This window comes from Gymnodraco acuticeps, unplaced genomic scaffold, assembly GCF_902827175.1.
Source record: "Gymnodraco acuticeps unplaced genomic scaffold, fGymAcu1.1, whole genome shotgun sequence".
In the NCBI taxonomy this organism is placed as follows: domain Eukaryota; kingdom Metazoa; phylum Chordata; class Actinopteri; order Perciformes; family Bathydraconidae; genus Gymnodraco; species Gymnodraco acuticeps.
The window spans coordinates 2,039,442-2,064,402 of record NW_022990271.1 but is presented as its reverse complement, the minus strand read 5'-3'; the positions used below and the strand labels follow the sequence as shown (position 1 = coordinate 2,064,402).

General features: G+C 41.2%; 1 protein-coding gene across 1 annotated transcript in view; it reads left to right on the top strand.

Annotated features, from left to right (window-relative positions):
* Positions 1-15,112: 15,112 nt before the first annotated feature.
* LOC117549212 (alpha-1,3-galactosyltransferase 2-like) overlaps positions 15,113-24,961 on the top strand; it is a 17,522-nt gene continuing 7,673 nt past the window's right edge. Inside the window, exon 1 of the mRNA XM_034220900.1 lies at positions 15,113-15,151. Coding sequence (XP_034076791.1) covers positions 15,138-15,151 — 14 coding nt within the window. The 5' untranslated portion in view covers positions 15,113-15,137. The remainder of the gene's footprint in view (positions 15,152-24,961) is intronic.

The window sequence follows — 24,961 nt, the reverse complement described above, 5'->3', positions numbered from 1 at the left end:
GAAGTATAAAAGAATGCATGACTGAAGTGATGGAGACCATGTTGAAGGCAAACAAAAAGAGGAAATAACAGGTAAAATCAAGCAAATCCCCTCTCATATTCCACAGCAACCAGAAGAACATAAATACTGGCTGGTGATTTGATTAATCAGCTTTGTGATGGAATAAAAAATGCGCAGTGCATTTCCTTAGCTGTGGGTGAGTCCACTGACAATGCTCAGTTGCTGGTGTTTGTGAGTTTTCATGATGAGGCGAAGGGGGAATTTGTTGAAGATGTGTTGGGCCTGACGAACCTCAGTGGACACACAAGGGGGAATACATTTATAAAGCAATAATGGGAATGCTGAATGAAAGAGGGTGCAGCTGCCTTTATTCATAACTGTGCAGCTCTTACACTGCGACTCCGAGGGATCAAGCACAGACACAACAACAATGAAAACTGCTGCATACAGATTATTTTTGTTTTTGCAACCTCGTGTTAAGAATCTTGTTGCAATTGTTTAAAAGTTTGAATGACCGTAATAAACGGACCTTTGTCTTATTGAAACATTTATTTTGGACCTTTAAGATTTGTATTTGAGTACCCCTGGCATACATGCTAGCGTTAGTCATACTAGCCTGTATACATGCTTATTGTACAGCTAGCATTAGCTATGTTTACCTTGTTTACACTAAGCGGTCCTAATGTGTTCATCTGTGTATGTTACACTGGCATGTATGAGATCATTAAGTGCCTTGTAACTTCTTTTTTTTATAGTTTCACTTCGTTTGAATGTCAGTGGACTGCAAATAAGTCAATAAAGGAGCATGGCTGCTCATTCCCTGGCTCTCAAAAGAGTTTGGCTGGCTGTTTAATCTAGGTTCACACTGAGACAACACAGAGAGAGAACAGTAGGCCTACACCTATTGTGTAAGAACATACAAGCAGGTCACACAGTATGATCACAAATACATAAACTCTGTTAAAAATCAGTTTTTATTAAAAAGTACAGGCTGCATATATGTTCTCAGCCTTGGAGAAACTTGACATGTGTTGGTATGTGTCTGAACCTCTCTTTAGTGGTTCATTAATAAAACAGATATTTCAACGTGAGCCTACTTTGTTCATGTACTGTTGAGGTTCATTTCAGTAGTTGTGTGCTATAATGTATTTACAGTGTGAAGAGGAGGCAACTTTAGAATAGGGAACCTGTTCTGGTCAATTAGAGTCAAACTAATAGCTTATTGGTTATGAACAAGACTTCACTTTAAAATAGGGAACATGTTCTTAGATATAAATAGCTAATTTTGAGTTGTTTAGACTTAATTAACACTTGTAGTTTCATGTCTTGTTCCATAAGAATAGATTATATTTGTTAAGTGTTATTATGGGAGAATTACTATTCTTGTGGTACTACTGCCTTATTAGGCCCATATTGAGCAGAGCATATTAAGACCAAAACTCATGTACAATAAGTTCCTTACTTGCAACAAATAAGCACTAATTAGAGCGTTATTGAGGAAAAACTCTCAACTAATGGCTTATTACTTGTAGAATATGGTCATGTAGAATAAGGCATTAATAAGTGTTTTATAATGACTAATAAAGAGCCAATATACTGCTAATATGCATGTTAATGAACAACTAGTTGATGGTTAATTTGTGTACCTTAATATAAAGTGTTACCGTTAATAATGTTAGTGCTGCACCTATGTCTATTGAGGAAATGTACAGTAGCCTATAGGATCCGATTCTCTTTTGTCATGCATCCTCGACAAAGTATTTCCTAGAGCACAGCTTAATTTATACTCACATATTTACAGAGTTGTGCACTGTGCAGGCATTTTAAAACATTAATGGATCATATTTTTAAACTACTACGTGCTAAATTCTTGACCTTGGCAATAGCTGTCACAAAATAATCCAAACTCAAGGGCCTTTAACTTGCTTTTTTAAGAGATTTTGGAAAAAGTATTTGTCAGTGAGGTGTGTAAGTAGACCAAATAGAAAGTACTAAAGAGTATTTAACAACAACCAATACATGAATTGGTGGAAATAAGTAAAGATTACGTTGCCAAATGATCAGGATCACTTTCCCTCACCACACACCTGCAACAATGGACTTAATGACTACATCTTGCTTTTTTCAGTGGAAAACTTTGAATAACTGCAGAAGAAAATACCACGTTTTAATCCTCTCTTTGTCACAGAAATAAAACAGGAAGTACATAATGTCAAGAGTATTTATCTTGTTTTCGTCAAAAATAGTGAAAATATATGATCTTTGTTTCCTGTGTGTGCAATTTATTGCTGTTAGAGATAGGCATAATTTGGTATACCTTTAATACACACATTCTAAAGCCTCTATGGTTTAGTATCTAGTAACATGGCAATATTTGTTCTAAGAGACCGTAATGTCACGTGCATGGGTATTTCCGAGCATAACACCAGCAAATGGGATGTTCTGTTCCTGCCGTGAGGATATCATGTGTGTTTCACTGACAGTGAGCAGGTTCAACTGCATTGTCAAACCTCTGACAATAAATGCCATTGACTGTTTTTGTATTCCCTTTTTGAAAAGGTGTGTGTAGGTTTCATATACTGGGTAGGCTGAAAAAAAGAAAAATGATCACAGCAAAACACACCCAAGGTGTAATAGTTTCAATGCAAAAAGATGAAAAAGAAAAGTAAACAAAGTCTTATTACATCTGTTTGAATCAAATATTTACTAACATATAATTTTGATCAATATAGGAACCTAATTGACATATGTACAACTTTATTTCATATGTTACTGTAAATAAATGCATTGTGGTAAATGTATTATACACATGTATAAGCTCATCACGTTGATGGGAACTCAGAAAAGGTTGGTCATCTTGATTTTAAATAATCATGTTTCATTTAACATATTTTAGAAGTGTTAAAAAATAACCCATATCTCTATTTTCTTAGATCACAAAGTTGATATCTGGCACAAACAAAAAGAAAAATAAGTACACAAAAAAAGGGGTATTCAGAGAGAAAACAAACAAAACAATGTAAACACATTTAACAAAAATAAGAAACTATCAATTTGGTCATTTCTATGTTGAAGACAGTTCTGAAAACATAGTGCAAAGTTATATTATCAGAATCAGAATACCTTTAATCGTACCGCAGAGGGGACATTTACATTTGTTCCAGCAGAAAAGAGCCAAAGACAGCTTAATGTTTAACAAGAAGTATAGGAAATAATCTAATGAAAGACCCCCATTTGACTCCTTTAAGTCTGAATGGCTGTGACACACCACACAAACTTACGACCGTAGTAAGGTAGCTTCAAAAAGTACAGGAATTTAAACCACTCAACAATGAATCAGGTTTTTGGAGACAAGTCTATCAGATGAGTATTCCAGGTCCATGACTCACCCAGAGGAGTAGTCAAGAATTCCCTTTTTTCTTATGTAAGCTAATAAAAATATGCACATCAAAATGCATCCAATCGGTCACACAATTAGAAATGAGTCTTACACGTTGAATAAGTTATTGTGATATTGATGCTTTTGGGTGGATAAACAAAAAAGTAGTTTGTATGTCTACTATAAATGTGTTTTTGTTTTTTTTGTATTATGTAACACACAAATAATAAAAGCCTCTGTATACTCCAAACCGTGCCAATACAAATAGAGGGGACCCATCTCACTATGCATATAGGCAGCTCAAAAGGCAACCTAGACATCTGCAAAACCTGCTAAACCAACCGCCACAACTTTTGCTCAGGTTAGAGGAAGTGTTCTACCAATCTACCCATTCCTAGAGTAGGGGGTGCGGTGTTCTGCCCTCACAGGCACAACAGGAACTGACAGGGGACTTTTTGTGGGCTTGAGAATCAACCAGTTGACACATAAAAGCACTACTGTGTATATTTGATGACAAAACTCTTCACACAAAAACTGGTCCAGACTAAAGTATTGAAGCCAAACTAGGAGCTCTGTGAGCATACTTATGCACAGTTTTAATTTAAGGTACATTTTCACTGACTTAGTAAAGGTTAATCTTCACTAATTCATTGATTGTTTGGACTTTGAATCAACCATGAATTATAGTTTTACATTCTTTACTTCTGTACCAAAAGTCATAAGGCGCGTTCAGCCGTTCACACCGCAGTACTTTTCCGACAAAGGTTCATGAGAACTTAGTTAATGAGAACTCTTTAGTTCTCATGAACTAAGTACAGATCGCGTTCACACCGGAATAAATCCCTGGGGAAGGATAAGGCAAATGATTATGAAGCCGCTGACGTCACTCCTTCTTCTTCTGCTTTGGGTTTACTGGCAGGCAAACCCCCAGGAAGTGCGCCGGAGTCTGATGAGAATATTCGTGCTGGTCAAACGGCGGTACTACACTTCCTTTAGGTTGCTGGGCCCGGAAACACTTTTTCCCATTGACTTACATTGCGAAAGAGTGGTCTGTAACTCGTTGGATAATTTTTTTAAAACTAAATAAACTACCCAGTATGAACGTTTGTATAGCCCTTATTAAAAACATTCGTTCCTCAAGTTGTAAAAATGTGCTAATAACGTTATTCTGAGTTATTTCCCTCTGCATTCTAACGCGCATCTAACCCACGGGACCGCGCCGCCCAGCACGTTCAAGTTACGTGTTCAGTACTACATGAGTTTCTCTTTACCCATTGATGCACAATAACAACGGACCATATCGCCTTACTGCCATCCCACGGAGCTGTAATAATGGATATATTGCACATGTTTGCTGTAATTCATCATTTGTAAAATATTATACTACATGGGCTGTATGATGTAAATCTTGTACCGTAAATGTTGTATTAAATAAATAAAGTTAATATTACCGACGTAGATTAACGTTCCTGTAGCTTCTTATTGCACTTGCAATTGTTTTAGTTACTTGTGGGCTACACTAAAGTTAACTATCTAAACACTGAGAGAGTCCTTACCTCACTGAGCTGAAGTTATACGATCCACTCAGTCTGACAGGAGAGGACTCTCCTCCACCTTGGTGTAGAAACAGCTCTTTATATCCGTTAGCATAGCTAGCTAACCAGATGCTAACATCAACATTCCACGTTACCGCTCGCGCACTCACAAAATGCGATCGTGCCACACACACACAGAGCCGAGCTTGAATGAAACACAGAGACCCAGAGGTAGGCTACTTGTACTGTACTGTATATCATATTATTTTCGATGGCTTTACTGTATAATCAGTGTAACAGATGAACAGATTGCCACCGGCTTTCATCTAAACACACAGCCACGTGTTTCAGTGCTGTACGATACCAGTCACCTCTGTGGAAACATTGGTATAACTGCTTTTTTTTATTTATATTTGAGTGTTGTATGTTTTTGTAATAATGAACCAAGAGTCTCTTTAAATAAAAGATGATGTATAATATGATCATTGGTCAAGCAACACACCAATCAGCAGTGAGCACACCTCAGGCTGTGTTTTATATTTGTATCTTTATTTCTGATGTATTTCACACAAAAAACCTTTAGTGGAAACGTTTTCACTTATATGATTAAAAAAAACAAAAAACGGCAAAGTGGCAAGTCTTGCCCACCCTGCGTTGGGGGGGGCACAGTGACTCATTTGGGGGGGCATGGCCCGCGAATGACCCCCCATGACGCCGACCCTGTGTGTACTCCAACATCAAGCACGCATACAGAGCCATACCTCTCCCCCACCTAGGCCTGTCAGATCATATCTCCCTGCTACTGACCCCTGCATACACCCCCCTTAGACGGAGAACAAGTCCAACTAGAAAGTCTGTTACAACCTGGCCTGAGGATGCACTTGCTCAGCTTCAGGACTGCTTTGAACACACCCAGTGGGAGGTATTTGAACAACACATCCTCACTCCCAGGTCGGCCTATGTTGACGTTATGTCAAGTCCCCTGTCGGCTTTTTCCAACGCAAGGGGGGGGGGCCTTAGCGTCCATTTTCAACGCAAGGGGGGGGCCCTTAGCGTCCATTTTCAGCTTTCCGGGATGTCCATATGCTTCTATGGACGCTCATGGAAGCACGGCGTTCGTTTGTGTTGACTGCCCTTAAAGGCAATGTGCGCGTCCATTCTCATTGGATAACGGAGAATTGTACACCCGGAAGTAAGTATTCCCCTTACTGTCGATTGATTTTACAGTGATATCTGCACTACTCATCGACTAAAAAACACCAGATTATCCTTGTTAATTACACAACATTGATTGGTTTAAATTGTGTGCAATGCTTTTGTATTTTTCCCCTTCGATTCGGAGAAACAAATGTTTTTTCGGAGTAAAGGATGGCAGAAGACACTACACTACCCAGAATCCCCAGCTATCGTTTGGACTACACCATGTGTCGATGCTGGAGAGATGTCTTCCCGATCCTCCTTCTCTGGCCTGCTAATGACGCCTCCCAAGTCGACTGCTAGAGAGATGTCCTCCCGATCCTCCTTCTCTGGCCCGCTGATGATGCCTCCCGGTACTCCGGCCCGCTGACGACGCCTCGAGGTCCTTCTCCTCCAGTCTGCTGATGACAGCTTCCGAGTCGACCTCCTTGACGAGAGCCAGATCCGTGCTGATGTCGTCCCCTGGTTCTAGCAGGTGGTTTCCCCACCGCACACTGGCTCCAGCTGTCCCCCTTTCCTTTGACGGACGGCAGAGATCCGCTGGGTCACTCGGTCGGGGCCGGAGAGACTGGGGTTGAGCCACTTTGTCCTGATGACCTTCAGCCAGACGAACTCCGCTGTGTCGGCCTCCTGGGTCCCTCTTTTGGCGCCAGCAATCTGTGTGGAGAAATCTGATACAAATCCCTCAAGCCTACGCTCAGGGTTCCGGGGCCCTCAGCTGTTCGACCCACCACTGCGTAGGCCGCTTGGAGCCTGTTGGTGGGGTGTCTTAAAACAACAGACGTCTGTGAACAGGTTTTCTAAATTAATTGTAGACCTCTTATTTGCCAGTGCAGCTTCAGAATCTTAATACTTGGACTGTGCCAACTAAATAAGAACCTAAATAAAACATCTTTAGGTAAACTAAATAACATATTTCAATAGCTCTGTATTTCTGACAAGCATCTGTGTTTATTCTTAAATGAAATCCTTGAGATCCCCTTTAAAATCTAAATATAATATGAACTGCTAATGTTTCTGGTAAAGAAACACACTAATGTTATGGATTCAAAAACAACCAAAATCACGATACTAACAAAGTGAATGATTTCCTGGTGATACTGCTTCTACCTGTCAGTGCTTAGATATTATCACGCTGAAAAAATGAATACAGAATTCCAACAAACTGTCATCAAATGTCTTTCTATTATGAATTTAGATGAAATGTATATCCCCATAATGACCTAAGCAATAAAGTCTATGGCTTTTACTTCTTTACCAGGCTAGTTACATGATGTTGTCTAAATTAAATTCTGTCTCATTACATTACTATGTTTTAGCTTTAACTGTAATATGTTCTTTCTACATTTCAAACCTCAGTTACTTTTATACCTGTTGAAACATTACTCACAGGTCAACTTCTTCAGTATTCCATTCTAGAATTACATCAGTAGCCCCTTGGCCACTGATTCTGCATCTGTGTTACCTGTTATAACTCAATCAATATTAGAGACATGTCAACATTCATCAAACAGTGTCTTATCCCCAGATATGGAGCAGGTCAATTCTAAAACTGTCAATCAATGGTCAGACACTCCCCCTTTTTTACACATGAACCCATGTGTAACAAAATCCTGTATGGGAAGAAAACCTTCAGGCAATAATTGATTATAAGAAAATACCAAACATTATTCACAAATGTACATCCATCATTTTCCACAGTAAACACTTCAGTGAAATGAAGTGTTTCTCTCCATCCCTCAGTCCTAAAAGAAACATAATCTTCATGTTTTAGTTTGAGGTTCACATTCTGCAAACAGCCACTGCCTGTGGGAGTGAAATATCATCAAGTAGATTAGAAACGGGTCACACATTTTAGGAAACCTCTCATTTCCCACAGAGCCTCAGAATAATGTGTTAGGCCAAAAGCATGCTTGATTAGTCATTGTTTTAAATCATGCAGTTGCACTGATCACATGCAGACATACACTCACACTCACACTGTCAGGTTGTAAAGTCAAGTTTGGTCAGGTTCACCCCAGAGTCAGTCATTCACAGTGCCTTCTCAAGTCACACTGTCGGTCAGGGTCAAAGGTCAGTTGGTCTCAGTCTTTTTGGCCATGTTTCGTGCTCTGCAGAGACTTTGATATTTCAGCATAGGCCAGTATCCTTTGTCTACAAAAATCAGTCATATATGGAGCGCCATCATTTATTAATTCACAATTACAACTATAATGTTCAAGATATCTCTAACTTTTCATTGGGACAGCTGTTTCCCACATTCCCTACAACTTCGTACAACACTCACTTCCTTATAGTACTACTACTGCAGTTCATTAACACCTAATCTATATTAAAATGTCTAATAGATCAGAAACTTGTGCATGTAATTATTTTCTTGAGTCAAAACATTATTAGGATCTGTAAAGCTCTGCTATGTATTTCATAACTCATTATATTAATTTATCTTCAATTCTGGTGCACTTAAAGAACAATGTTACCCTCTTTAACAGTGCGTGGAACCCTGGGTGTCCGAACATGCAACAATTACTCCCTACTTTATCAAGGATTTAAAAACAGAAGTCATTTTGTATGTCCATCCGAAAGCCCTCCTATGGTAATAACTATGCCACAATGGTGAAACCAGTACCTCAAATTGAAATACTATATTTTGTTTAGAACTAGCTTTCCCTTCAACATGACCTATATAAATAAATATTTGTCTGATCTTATAGAGATGTTACTAAAACTCTCCCTTTGAACTGATCAATACTGTAACAAATTAAAACACTACCAAATTCACACATGAATAAAAACTCTAAAAGAATAATTTGTAAACATGATGAAAAGATTGAAGAATATGGTTCTACACTGTACTCCTAACTCTCAAACACCCACTACTTAAAGTCTAGTACATACTTCCATCATGCCCCCCCCCCTTTTCCATCAGTGTGTTTTAGGATGATTTTTCACTTCACTCTAATAGTTTTCCTCTTTACCGCTATTTTTAATTTACCAATTGATTAATTCATGGTTAATACATCTTCTTATCTTCACTTATTTATCAAGTCAATTCAAGTTCTTTAAATTTGGTTCTTTAAAATACATTAGTAGATACCTTGTGGAGTATTCACAATAACTAATCCTCTCTATGATATGAAATCCGTTCATCTTTAAGCAGATACTATTTCCTTATTTATCTTTTGTTCATGATAACAATGGTATAACAACCACACGTTTTACACATAGCTAGTTTCTATAACAAGATTATTATGTGTGACATAATAATCAGATGTCTTGTTTGCTAAGCAAGAATATTAAACTTTAATCTTTTCAGTATTCCAGATCATCATTTAAACCAGCAGCCTCTTATCTAAACACTAAGCATTAAGGTTTCTACACCACCCCCTGGGAAACTCTTGCACAATTATGCTGTAAAATCATTGCATCACTCCTTCAGAGTCTGAACAATCTGAGACAAGCATGTCTCAAGATCTTGTCATAATGAGCACAGTCAGTGATGCAGCTGTAGTCAGTGGCAGGGTCCCCAAAAAAGCTAGGACCGGCCCTGGTCAGTGGGCTCCAAGGAAACTCTCCCTGGCATTGGGATGAGGGAAGGAATCACTTGGCAGACACACGTTGTCCTATGTACAGCAGAAATCCCCCAAAAACCGCAGTACCTCTTCACACCACTGTTGCCTTGGCAACGAGGCACAAGCAAAATGTCAATATCTCCTCAGAGATGCGTTCTTTGCAAACTTCTTCTGTTTGCAGTGAGCAACTCCTCACCAACACACTGATTCAGAGAACCCAAAAGGTGGTGCAGGACTGTCCAATGCTGCTGTAATCACAGCCATTCAGCTACTGAGAAAAACTCAATTTAAATCTCTCTCCCAACGGGTTACAAAATAAAACGGCTGAGGTCAGGAATGCTGAAACATGTGAATGTTAAAACAAACTAATGGTAGTAGTCTGCCTATTCTTTATTACTTCAGTTCTAAGTTAATAGGAAAAACAAGGACACCCTCCTTAACCACTATACTAATCTTTGATCTAGCCTACTTGGTTAATGCTATTCATTTTCAAATTGTGTATCTAAGTTGTGTTACAAGCATGGTGAGGTTGAAACAGAATACACAAATAACTGTATTCAATCCGCGCCGTATTTGAAAACTGTAATGAATTAAAATCAATGTTGAAGGACGTAATATAAGTTAAATATATTGTTAAGCTAATTACTGTTTTATTGTGAAGGCAACTCTGGTGAACAGCGGCCTGTAGCTTTTATTTTGAAAGGCCGTTCCGGAAATATACTCCGTAATGTGAACAGTGAGTTTGACTTCCAGAAACACGGAAAGTTACGATAACAATCGTTCTAATGCATTCAATAAAGTCATGAAAGAGACAAGGAGGGGAAAAGGCGTGTGGAAGCAAGAAATGAACTGAAAATGCCACCAATCCTCTGTTTTAACGTGATGGCGGACATTGAAAACCGAAGCGGGCATAAGCACCCCTGTCTTACACATTAATAGATTCCTTCTGACTGACAAGCGTTCAAAAACCCTTCTGCTTATCACTTAGGCTACTTATTTTTGTTTTATTCATAACATAAAAATACAATTGTGATGAATAGCTTGCTCTTTTTCTGGTTGAAACAAAGGGTCTACTCTTCTTCCATAATTGACTTCGTATCTATTATCTGACTAAATTACTTGTATTTATTAATACACTGGACAAATCTTGTCGTCCTCTTCTTTTTTTTTAGTGAATTAAGGTACGGGACTTATAGCTATTTACCCGACTCTTACAAACACACGTGCCTTAGCTGCAGGACTGCATACCTGACTAAGCACTTTCTTAAAAATATAACTCGGTGCCTTAGGTCCGGACTGTTCTACCTGACTCTAAGCCCCTTCTTACTTTAGTGAGTTTAAGGTACTGGACTGCAATACCAGACTATTTACCAACACTTAGTGCCTTAGGTACAGGACTGATCTACCTGACTCTACAAACACTTTCTTCAGTATTGTATTTTTTACCATGACTAAGGACACTGAGAACGCCGCTGACAACTCTAAAAAATGTGTAGTATAGCCAATCACAGACTTTGACAATCAACAGGTGTCTGCTCACCTTTGTATCTGGACGTCCTGGTTTAGTTGTCAACGGTGTGCAGGTGTCCTCCCCTGGACTGAAATTCGTCCGCTGGCTGTCGGTGGTCCTTCTAGAGACCAGCACTCATCACGTCGGCAGGTCACCAAATTGTAGGAGCAAACACAATAGTGGTGGCTTAAAGCCCACCTGTGCTCTGCGCCGTCCGTTAGATGAGCCTGGTCAGATTGATAAAAGAGGGAGTTCAACACACCGGCATAAAAGTTATAACAATAATCTGATTTTAATACAGTAAAAAACACAATACGAAATACAAAGTGCCCTGAAACAGAACACTCCGGGCTCCCCGCTCTACTGCCGTGCGATACAGATATCGGGACAAGCCAGTCAGAAACAGGAGGCCTTTTGCATGAAGAAAAAACAGTATATATGGACATATTTGGAGGTGGAGAGCCACTTCTTATCTTCCACCGGACCCAACTCCTTTAATTTCCCAGGGAATTGGCTTCACACAAACTATTCTTTTAAAACAATCAAACATTGTACACAGATATATTGGTGCTTGGGATTATTCCCAGCAAGGAACCTTGAAAAAAGAACATGTGTGTGTGTTAGTGAGGGAAAGTGTATGTGTGTGTGTGTGTGTGCATGCTGATAAGCAGAGGCATATGTGTGTGTGTTGCTGATATCTGGGTTAAGGAGTTTATGTGTGTGTGCTGCATGAAGACAGGAGGAGGTGTATGTGTGTGTGTCAGGGTCTCCGGGTCATGGAGTGTAAGTAAGAAGGTTTACATATATAGGATTACTTTAAACAGTCCCAAATAATACATGTTCACTTCAATACAGTTCAAGATAATACCTGTTTACTTTAATACAGTTTAGAACAATATCTGGGTGCTTTAGTACTCACGCACACAAAGCCGTGCATGGCAGCACATCACTCCCACCCTCATCCACCTACACTGGTTGCCGGTCAAGTCCCGCATATCTTACAAAGTCCTCCTCCTTGCCTACAAGTCCCTCCATGCCCTTGCCCCCCAGTACCTATCGGACATCCTTCACCCACATGCCCCACCCCGGAACCTGCGGTCCTCAGACTCTGGCCTGCTTACCAACCCCCGCACCAAACTGCGAACCTTCGGGGACAGAGCCTTCAGTGTGGCAGCCCCTACCCTCTGGAACGCTCTCCCTGCGGAGATTCGCAACATCCCCACACTTGACGCCTTCAAAAGGGCCCTCAAGTCCCATCTGTTTGCCAAGGCTTTCGGCCCCTAAATCGATCTGTTGTTTTGTCTGTCTGACTTTTGTTTTGTTATGTTTGTTTTTGCCCTATTACTTGTAAAGCGACCTTGGGTCCCTTGAAAGGCACTATATAAATCAAAGCTATTATTATTATTATTATTGACATATCATAAACACAACTACGGTGTAGTTATGCAATGAATGAAAAACTTGTGTCACAGGTTCCTCAACAGTGCATTACAAGACATCTATCAATATGTGTGTATACCTCCACCATTAAACATATTCTGCACATTTCTTATACTATCTACATCAGGGGTGCCCAACCAGTCGATCGCGATCGACCGGTCGATCACGGGGAGATTCCCAGTCGATCGCGAGATGTGTCTAAAAATAGAACAACAATATTCTGTTTTATCGTTAATGTCCTATAACATAATCTTCCTGTGCCAGAATAATGCACTTGAATGCATCAAAGCTTTGTGATTGGCTGGCGTGACCCCATGTGTCGGGGGTGGGAGGATGATTATTTTTGTATCTATTCCAATTCAAAGTCCATCTCATCTGCAATGCGAGCGTGGCTTTATCCAAGAAGGGTAATTTAGGAGCGGCATTTCAAAACAGTGCACAAACGCGACCTGAAAGGACAGCTAAATGCACAGCAGTCCATTTCCACCAGGCCCAACAACAAGAGCAAGGCTGCTACCATAGCATCTTATCGTGTCAGTCACGTTCTTGCGAAACACATGAAGTCTTTCAAAGACGGCGAAGTTGTGAAAGAAGCATTCCTGGAGGCTGCTGACGCACTTTTGGGGACAGTAAACAACAACAATAACAGTAGCATTTCAACAGGTTTTTGATATAATAAAAACTCAAGTTAGATACCGTTATTAATCAGCTGTAAGTTTTAGTTTGTTTGAACTTATTAATTATAATTATTGTACAAAATGGTATAAGAATGCAAACTTAAATTGATTATAGTCTATTATCAATTCAGGTTAAGAAACTAGTGTTGCTTGCATCCTATTTTAAAGGCATTTCTTTTTATACAAAAAATGCAACAAAAAAAGGGTTTGATTCTATTAATTTAGTCTTTTTTATTGCACTTTGGCAGCAGATTCCTGTGTAGCTTCAGATCTGAGTTGTCTTATTAGTAAGCCTAATTTATACTTTTGTAGCAACACTATTTTTATATAATGGCAAAGAAAGGGTTCAGAGTCTTTTCTTTTTTTCCTGTGTCATATGTGGCAGCACTGTTCAATGCTTCTTGAAAACATTACCCACTGTAGTGACGTGTGAATAAACTCCAACTCTGTATCAACAACACTGTTGTGTAACTTCAGTTAAATACTTGTATGTGTGTAGTTTAGAAAGAGGTAAGATAAAGGATCTGCATTATTTTATGAGGTATTCATCGTACAAAGGTCAGTTTTATACAAGTAGAAGTGTGTATTTACCTGGTAGTAGGCTGTCAGTAATGGCTACGCCTCTCTATTTGTACTGGTAGATCTCGGCAGACTGGCAACTTTAAAAGTAGCTCTCGGTTAAAAAAAAGGTTGGGCACCCTTGGTTTAGAAAATGATTAATGTAAAAGAGGAAGTAACAAAGTTCATTAGATTTGTTACTGTGTAATATGCTATCACGTTATCAGTCCAAATATAGAGTGGGACAATAATACTGGTTGTGTAACTGGTTTCACTGCAGTGTAAAAACTGACTGTTGTTTTATTTTAGGTGCTGCCCAACAGATACCTTAACCTTTTGAATTTGTTCCTGGACAAAAGTAGAGGTATTTCTTCGCAGCTATGAGGTATCCTTTCCCTCATCTTCCAGGTTTTTCAGCTCATCAGTTATCTGATGATGGTATTTTTGCAAGTCACTAAACAAATAAAGAACATATCTTATTTATATATTTCCCTGTGATAAAATGATTAATTATAAGGTTATGAAAAGTTATGTTGGTCTTTTTTTCTGAGCAGGGTTTATCAAATTAAGAGTTTGAGTCATTGCATCTATCAGTCTGATACCACTAGGGATACTATATCCCCTTTTCTGTTTGAATTGGAAAATTATACAAGGGGATGATAAAAGCTCCCCTGCGCAAAATGCGTATGAAGTGTCATGAACGCAAGAAATCCTACCCTCGTGGGGGCGCGCTCATGTGATTGGCTTAGACTGGAGGAGACATCTGATTGGCTATAGATGAGAGAAATTACAAGTACGAATCGGCTGACCGTCATGGGAGTCTCAAAAAAAACACACACGAATGCACAGCGATCCGTGCACAGAAAGCGGTTTGTGTTTGCAGGTGCAGAGGATTTAAACGGAAAACAAATATGTGAGGATCAAAAATACATATGTAAAACTTGTTTCTGTATTTGGATTTTATTTACATGGATATGAAACGGAACACATTTGCGTGTGGATCCGGAAATACAAGTTTGAATCCTTCTGTGTGCATGTGTGTATTATGAGACTGTTCTGAGCCCATATGCACGAGCCTGACGGGCTGTCAGGAGAGGGAGAGGAAAAGAGAGCACCCTGTTTATTTTTCCCATTTTATTATCCACAGTTTCTGTAAACTTTTGAAGAAAGTAGTTCATCTACTATTAGTAGTTTGTTTAAATGCATTAATTACGTTTTTTTTTTTCCAGTCACTGAGAATAACAAAGATCCTCAGTGAAACACAAGACCATGTTTCTCACTATGTAAGTACAACTTATTAAAAAGATCAGTTCAATGCAACTAATGTCGTCTTAGTGTTATGGCATGATGTTAAAATTGGTTTGCCATGCATTTAGTGATGGATTGTAAACATTTGAAATGTAGCATTTAAGTGTTTCTCAGTTACAAGGTTGTTGTTTTAATAAATCAGACACCGATGGTGCAGCACTGTACTGTACCTCTTTAAATTAGGCATTTCTTCCCTAACAAATTGTTTTTGCATGATCAGGGGGTACTTGGCTGAATTTTATTTTCAAAGGGGGTACATTATTGAAAAAAGTTTGAGAATCACTGATCTAGGACAGTAAATTATATACATCCTTTTTACAGGAGCCACTCCCTTTATGTCAACTCCCTGATAATTATATCAGTAAATATTTTATTTGTTTTTTACCATGTGGTATAATGATCAATAATAATGTCTGAGGATTGTCAAGAGTTAGAAGGGTCATTGTTCTCGTCTTTCTTTGTGTTAATCTAAGAGTTTCTGACCACTTTCTACTGCTATAGTTTACTAACTATTCTGTGGCTTTTGTGTTCTGATCTGGACATATTTGTTACACCCGATTGCCATTTTTGACGGACGCTTTGATTTTCTACCCTGCTACACCTGCCATTGTAGCCCACCTGCTAACGCTGCTCCATCCATCAAATAACCAGCCCCATTCTTCGTCCTGCCCCTCCCCGTGGGCCCTGACTCTGGTTATTTAAACCTCCCGCTCCTGCCGGTCCCCCCATCTGCTGTAAAGGACAGCCTGCAACTGACCTCTCATCCTGTCTGACGGCTGCCAACAGCTCCACTTTCAGCGCCGCTGTTCTACAACCATAGCCAGCGCTGTGCTAACGCTAGCATCCTACCTCGGCACTACGATGTTACGATACTCTCTCTCCCAACTTTTTAATCTCAATAACTTTTCTGCGCTTCCTCTAAGCTTGTCTGTCATCAATTGCCTCTGGCTTCTACGCAGACCGAGGTATGTCCATAGAGGTTCCAAACGCAGATTTCTTTACTCCCAGTCCGGAAAATCATCCATAACATCTATCTGGTCGACTAACCGCCATGTCCAGGGCTGGACTGGGACAGCAAATCGGCCCTGGCATTTAGACCCAGACTGGCCCAAATCCATAAAACAAACGAATAGTAGCGGTTCCTGACAAGAAGAATAACTCATTATAATTTAAAAAAACGCTATTATTATCCTTTTTACGTACCAGGGGAAAACTAAACTAATACATACAACAAGTATGTGTAACTATCAATCATTAGAAATTAGACCTTCAAACCCTCTCACAAAGCGAACAGTGACCGAACAGGGGGGTCTGATGGTGGTGGAGGTGGGGATGGAGCGGATCAACAGCTTGAGCAGCTGTCAACTCAACATTGTAAATAACCAACCAAAAACGATCACCGGTTCATCTTGTTTTTGGCGTGAGAATAGTTTGGGCAGCGTGAGAGCGTGAGATTGAGAGTGAAAGCGTGTGTCACACGCTAGATGCGTGAGAGTTGGCAACCCTGGTTTACCTGCTGCAGGTGGGGCCGACTATATTTTAACTTGCCAGGGAAAACCTAAAAAAGCCAGCTTACTAGCTCGTAGGCTAACGAATGTTTCTCTTATAATATTTGTCTTATTAGTGCTTCATCAAAGGGATATTAATGGGTTTCAGAACTACAGAGCATCATAACCTTAATAATAATCTTTTGCTAATTTTCTTAGCTTCTGCTTACCGCGAGTTCTCCTCGCTCTCCCCACTCGCGCTGATCTCTCTCCCTCATCTTCCTCACCACCAATATCGGCCACGGGTTAGAAGAAGATGGACCTGCACCTGTACTAAACATGTCGGTTATTTTGACACAAGCGGCAGCATCAGCACGAAGGGCCTGCTTTTTTCTTGCCCGCAATTGTTCTGCTCCCCCTTTTCACTTGGCCTTCGCCTTCCTAACTCGAACTTTTTTTTTTCTCGAAAAAAAAGGCAGTTTGGCTTCAACAGCCGGCTCACCTCCTGGGGGCGTGATTTAATGATGCACACCGAGCGGCCAAAGGCGGAGGTGATTAAAGATTTGATTGGGCCGGCCCAGTGTCAATTATTAAAAACATTTAAACAGAGGGCCAATCTACCCGTCTTATGACTTCAGAAAAAAAAAAATGACGTGTCGGCCCAAAAGGCACGGTATGCCAGATGGCCAGTCCAGCCCTGGCCATGTCCCACAACTGTCATGTCACCTGAGCGCACTTATTACTCCATATTATACACCCACCACTGGTCCGCTACAATACCAGCTGTACCGAAAACCTGGAGTGGATCCCACTGCCCTCTGCTCAGAGCTGGCCCAAATACCTGGAGTGGATTCCACCACCCTCTGCTCAGAGCTAGCCTAAATACCTGGAGTGGATTCTACTGCCCTCTGCTCAGAGCTGGCCCAAATACCTGGAGTGGATTCCACCGCCCTCTGCTCAGAGCTGGCCCAAATACCTGGAGTGGATTCTACTGCCCTCTGATCAGAGCTGGTCCAAATTCCTGGAGTGGATCCCACTGCCCTCTGCTCAGAGCTGGCCCAAATATCTGCAGTCGATTCCACCGCCGTCAACCACAAAAAATTGATAATAACACACTTCCTTCCACCTCCTCTCCGCTCCTCCCCCCCCATCTCACATTCCACCCCGCACTGTCAACCTGGACAACCTCTTACCTCTTCAGCCTGTGACCACACCACGCCCCTCCCACTCGACTAACATTGCCCTTCTTAACATCTGATCACTCAACAAGAAAGCCCTCATCCTCCATAAACTAATCTTGGAAAAATCCCTTGTATTCCTTCTGCTCACCGAAACCTGGCAACAGCCCGATGACTTCTTCTCCCTCAACCAAACATCCCCCCCTGGCTTTAAATACATCACTAAACCCCGCCCCTCCCGCCGTGGTGGCGGCCTTGCTGTAATCCACAATCAGAACATCCAGATCACAGAACTAACCCTCCCCTCAGTATCATCCTTTGAATTCATTGCCTTCAAAGCTCCTCCCTCACTGACAGTCATCCTCATCTACTGGCCTCCTAAACCTCATCCCTCCTTCCTCTCCGATTTCACTGAATTCCTCACACTTCCCTCTCTCAACGTCTGTTATTACTTGGTGACCTCAACATTCATATTGACTCACCCACCAGCAAGCTGGCATCCAAATTCACAACCCTACTGGACAATTTCTCTATCACCCAACATGTCACATTTCTCTATTCACAAACATAGCCACAACTCTTGTAAATAAATTACCCTCCCACTCAGGGCTTTTTGGAGTAGATCACATCATGACCTACTACAAAAACCTAGGGGTACGCAAAGATGATTTCAGCAAGGGTAACAACAGCAGAGGTACTCATTAAACTGAGCGCCCTCCAACCTAACAAGGCCATTGGCCACGACAATATCCCCTCCAAATTCCTCAGAGACACAGCAACCGCCATCTCACCAGTCATAGCTCACATAATTAACCTCTCCATAAAACAGGGAAAAGTACCCAAAGACTTCAAAATTGCAAGAGTAACCCCCCTGCACAAAAAGGGCAGCAAATTGGACCCAGGCAACTACCGCCCTGTTTCTATACTTACCTCCATCTCGAAAGTCATGGAAAAAATAGTATATGAACAGGTCGAAAAGTACCTCGCGGAAAATAAACTAATCTATGAATTTCAATCTGGCTTTAGAACATCCCACTCCACTGACACATGCCTTCTTTATTTGAGCGACCACATCAAACAAGAGGTGGACGAGGGCAAGTACTGCAGCATGGTGATGCTGGACCTACAAAAGGCTTTCGACACTGTCAATCACCCCATTCTGATTGACAAGCTAAAAGCAATTGGTTTTGATAAACTATCGGTGAGCTGGATGCAATCCTACCTGGAGGGGAGAGAACAGATGGTGGAGGTAAACGGTACTCTGTCCCCCCCCCCTCCCAGTGAGCTGTGGTGTTCCACAAGGAAGCATATTAGGTCCGTTACTGTTCCTAATTTATGTAAATGACATGTCATCAGCATGTGACTGCAACTTGTTCCTGTTCGCGGACGACTCAGCCCTGCTGGTCTCTGACAGGAACAGGTTGCAGGTTGAAAAAACCCTCAGCTCCGAGCTCGGCAGAATCTGCACCTGGCTCGCCGATAATAAATTATCATTACACCTGGGTAAAACAGAGTCCATTCTCTTCGGTTCGAAACATAATCTCAGCAAATCCGACGACTTCTCAGTTGCAGTGGGCGACATTATTGTCACAAGTAAGAAGGAAATTACATACCTAGGATCTATTCTTGAGGCAAACCTCTCCTGTGACAAAATGGCATCCAATGTAATAAAAAAAGTAAATCAAAGAACTAGATTCCTATACCGGATCTCCTCTCTGGTAAACAAAAACACCCTGAAAACTCTGGCAGGAGCACTCATTCAAGGGTACTATGACTATGCTTGCACATCATGGTACCATAGCACCTCCAAGGCGCTAAAAATAAAACTTCAAACATCGCAAAATAAACTGGTCAGACTACTGCTTGACCTTTCATCTAGAACCCACCTCACCTCTGCCCACTTTGACAACCTAGGATGGCTTAGAGTAGACGACAGAGTACAGCTACTTGCAATGGGCCTGGTCTACAAGATCCACTACACCTCTATGGTACCCATGTACATGTCAAAATTCTTCCCAAAGGTCAAGGAATACCATGATCATAACACCAGAGGGAGCTCCACAAATCATGTGAAACCCAGATTTGGCACAAAAAAGGGGGAATACACGTTTCGCAATTATGCCACATCAAGGTGGAACGCTCTTCCCACAACTGTAAAGGAAAGTAAAACTATACTTACCTTCAAAACCTCTCTTAAAGAGCACCTTCGGGGGAGAGCATTGCAAAACTGGCCCCGGTATTAAAACTTGGATGCAACATAACCTCCTCAAACTGAACAGCAACAAAACAGAACTCCTCCAAATCGGCTCCAAATCCACCCTCAGCAAGGTCACTAACATAACTCTCACCATCGATGGCACCATTGTTTCCCCCTCCAATCAGGCACGCAACCTTGGCGTAATCTTTGACCCCACCCTCTCCCTCGAACCTCACATCCGCCAAACAGTCAAAACAAATTTCCACATCCGCAATATTGCAAAAATCCTACCCTCTCTCACCCGCCCCGCAGCCGAACGACTAATCCATGCCTTCATTTCCTCCCGCATTGACTAGTGCAACTCACTTCTTTACGGCATCAGCACTACATCCCTCAACAGACTCCAACGGGTTCAAAATGCAGCTGCACGTCTCCTCACGCATACCAAATCATGGCATCACATCACCCCAGTCCTCAAAGACCTCCACTGGCTTCCTGTCTCCCATCGCATCAACTACAAAATGCTGGTACTCACCTACAAAGCACTCCACCATCTGGCCCCCCCTTATCTCACAAACCTTCTCACTCCTTATCAACCCCCACGGTCCCTCAGCTCCACCGCAGCCGGACTCCTATCCATTCCCACATCCACACTCTGCAGCTTTGGGGACAGAGCCTTCTCAGTGGCAGCTCCTATGCTCTGGAATTCCCTCCCCCAAGATCTCCGTGACTCTGAGTCCCTCACAGTCCCGCCTCTAAACACATATTTTCAACTCTGTCTACTCATAACCCCCCCCCCCCTCCCTCTCAATCAACTTCCTCTTGACTGCCTTTTTATTTTTTACTTACTTGTTTGCCTGTCCTTGTTTGTCTACCCTTCCTCATACTGTAAAGCGTCTTTGAGTTGTGAAAAGCGCTATATAAATAAAATGCATTATTATTATTATTATTATTATTATTATTATTGTTGAACATCTATCATTATGATAGTATGTTTCAATCAATCAAAGTGTATTTATATAGCCCAATATCACAAATGTTACATTTGTCTCAGGGGACTTTACAGTTTATGCAGAACATTAATACAAATACAACACCCTCTGTCCTTGGACCCTCACATCGGAAAAGGAAAAACTTCCACAAAAAAAACACAGTGAATGGGGGAAACATTGAAGAAACCTTGGGGAGAGCAACAGAGGATGGATCCCTCTCCCAGGACGGTCAGACGTGCAATATATGTTGTGTGTGAATAAAGAAGATAATACATTTACAACATAGGTAGTCCAAATAATTGAAAATGCATGCGTCTATAAATGATAATAAGATAAAGATGGATCCAGGTGAATGTAAACAATCTTTTGGGTGCCATCAAATAAGTAGTAAGGTGAGAGAGGCCATAGGCACAGCCACGACCCAGGGTTCAGAACTCAGGATCACATCAACACGCACAGTCAGCCACTACTCGTAATCCAGGACTCAGGACCACAGCAACAAGCACAGCCACGACTCAGGATCCAGGACTCAGGATCCAGGACTTAGGATCCAGGACTCAGGACCCAAGACTTAGGACCACAGCATCAGGCACAGCCACGACTCAGGATCCAGGGCTCGCAATCCAGGACTCAGGACCACAGCAACATGATCAGCCACGACTCAGGATCCAGGCGTAGACAGACAAACATTTTTGGGGAAGCTAGGTTATTTGGAACATGAGGATACACAGCTACAGAGAAAGAGAAGAAAGAAGTAAGGTGTCCCCTGACAGTCTATGCCTATAGCAGCCAAACTAGGCGCAATTGTGCTTTTAGAGAACAACCAATAACCCTGCATTCTTGGAACACAATGCCCTTGTGGGACAGAAGGGTATAATGAGCTCTTTAACATAGAATGCCTGATTTTTGCAATGTTACATATGAAAGAAGGCAGTACTTAAAATGTGTTTTTTGTGGGCGTTAAAGGACAAATCCTGATCAAATATAATTCCTAAGATTCCTTGCTGGAGGCCAACGCGGTTCCTGTTCTAGCTCCGTGTTTGCGCTCTTCTGTTTCAGAACCGTTTTTTCTTTCAGCCCCCGTTTTGTTCACACTGCCCAGAACCCGAGTGGTGCTGCGTCATTGCGTCATCGTTTGCGTCATGACGTTGCCGTTTACGTGCCTGCTTCATAAAGCCAAACCGCGCGGAAACCCAACAACAATGGCCGATTGTATTGAAGCGCTGCTCGTTTTGCTTTTGCTCTGTCGAAACCAAATGGATATAATTGGACGACTTCACCACAAACTGTCCATTCGTCACAAGCGACTTTCAAATGTTCTTTGACAGAGTCTAGCAAGTCATAATGTGGACTTGTTTTTGGAAGATCGCTCTGTCCGAGGTCTCGCTTTTGGTCCCGCTAATCCATCTTAACTTTTTTCAGTTTGTTACAAATGTGGTCCACGGTTTAAGTATCGGGTTTTCGTGGCGTATGTGGTTCTTGCTTCTTGACCGACAATTTTTTGAAGCTTGGTAAGAACCGGTTTTAGGGGAAAAGAGCCGGCTCCGCTGTGGTGTGAACAGGAAAAACGGTGCTTATCAGGCTCTAGCTCCGAACCGGCCCTGGAACCGCGTTGGTGTGAAAGGGGCAATATATGCCTGGGGCCTACAACAATAACTTCAGTTTTGTCTGTGTTTAACATAAAACAATGTAAGTGTTAGCAGAGTAAGCATAACTTCATTGCTGTTTAGCATCCAAATAAGCGGAGGAATAACGAAGCATCAGAAACAGTGGCATTTCATTCAACGGACACTCCCATTGGAGGCGTGGCTTTATTTATACCCATCATTGAACTTTAACCTGGTTCGCTATTGGCTTCCAGTCATGCACAACAAATAACAAACACAAATTGGTAACACATTTACCTGAATGTTAACACCCCCACTTGATATCACAATTGTGGTCTTTTAACAAATAAAAACATGATAAGGTTCTCTACCTTACAGAAATTGTTCCTCTCCAAACATAAACTTTGCAAACGTAATCAACTTAAACTTTGGTGCAGGTTGTCATAACATCTGCCACCATCTGGTCTGTTGGACAATAAATCAGATTTGCTTTTTCCATCAGTACAGCATCATCTAAGTAGTTCAGTTGTTGCTCACAAGGTGTCACTCTTGGTTTACAATCCTGCATGTTTAACCTTTCAAGTATTTTGTTCACATATTTCTTCTGTGACATCTTTACACATTAATCAGTTTGATCAAAATCAATGCCCAGGAAATGTTTTAGTTTCCCCAAGTCTTTCATCCTGAATTTAGCTGTGAGCATATATTTAACAACTTTCAATGCATTGTTATCACTAGCTGCAATGATTATGTCATCAACCCATATTATCATTATCACTTTCCAGTTTTCAGTCTATTTTGTGTAAACACAATGGTCAGCAGGGTTCTGTAGGAACTCATTTTCACTCATGCAGCATTTTGTTCCAATTTCTGCCTGACTGTTTAAGCCCATATTGTGACTTTTCTAGCTTGTACACCAACTTTTCACCTTTACTGGATTTTACCTCAAACCCCCGCTGTTCCATGTATATCTCACAGTCTATTGGTGCATGTAGGTAAGCAGTTTTAACATCCATTTGGTGTAAAATCAGATTTTCCTGTGCTGCTTTTTGCATTAACACTCTGATACTGGTGAGGTTAGCGGTAGGTGAAAATGTCTCATCATAGTTTTCACCCCTCTTCTGACTGTATCCCTTGGCTACATATCGTGCCTTGTATCTTTCGGACCCATCAACATTGGTTTTGATATCATACACCTATTTACCCCCCACTGCTTTCTCACCTTGAGGTAAGTTGGTCAGGATAAATGTGTCATTCTCTTTTAGTGATTGCAATAACCCATTGTTTTGACTCAGATGAAGTTACAGCTTCCCTAAATGTTAAAGGGATATTGCACATTAATCTGTAACAATAGTCAATATTTGTCAGTAGCTGATCCTCCCTTTCCTTACCACATACACCGTCACATAAGTAAGCTGGCTTCTTTCTCACTCTTGAAGGATAACGCCTAAGCTCACTGTTGTCGTCTTCTGTCTCTGTTACCACAGGTATAGATACTGGGCTAACGTTAGTGTCACGCTTGATTTTGCCAGATTTGTTCTGTACCTCAAAGTCATGAGACGGTTTCTGTTTGTGTTTCTCTTTCTGACTTGGTCTTGGTCACAAACTTCACAAGTCTAGATTTTTGCACTTTTCCACTGTGAGGGAAATAGACCATGAAGGCTAGACTATTTTTGTCATATCCAGCAAAAATTGCCTTTTCACACCTTGAGTCCATTTTCTTTTTGTCTTGCTTATAGGCATAGCACACTGACCCAAACTTGTGCATTCTGGACAGGTTAGGCCGTCTACCTGTCAGCATAAAGTAAGGTGTCTGTTTTGTGCGGTTTTTGAAGCATCTATTCCTTACTACAGCTGCTGTCTGTACTGTATGGGGCCACATAACTTTTGGCATCTCATTTTCTATAAGCATGCACCTGGCCATGTCAAAAAGTGTGCGCCAATTCCTCTCAGCAGTGCCATTTTGATGTGGGGAATACGGTGCTGACTTTTCATGTCTAATCTTATTACTGCATAGTAATGCTTGGTAATGTTTCCCTGTGAACTCTGTGCCATTGTCTGACCTGATCCATTTTACTTTCTGGTATGGGGCAGTATCGGCCAGAAATCTCTCTGTTGCTTGCACTGTGTCACTTTGTTTTTAAGGAAATAGACAAACACTGCACTGGAGTAATCGTCAGTGAATGATAAAGCATACTTTGCGTTGCTCCATTGGTAGTAGCTGCTTTCACATAAAAAATGTCTTGGGGGTACGATGGGATGTACAACGCCTTCTTCAGAGTTGTTTTGTGTCTTTTCCCCATGCTGTCTACCATAATAACAAC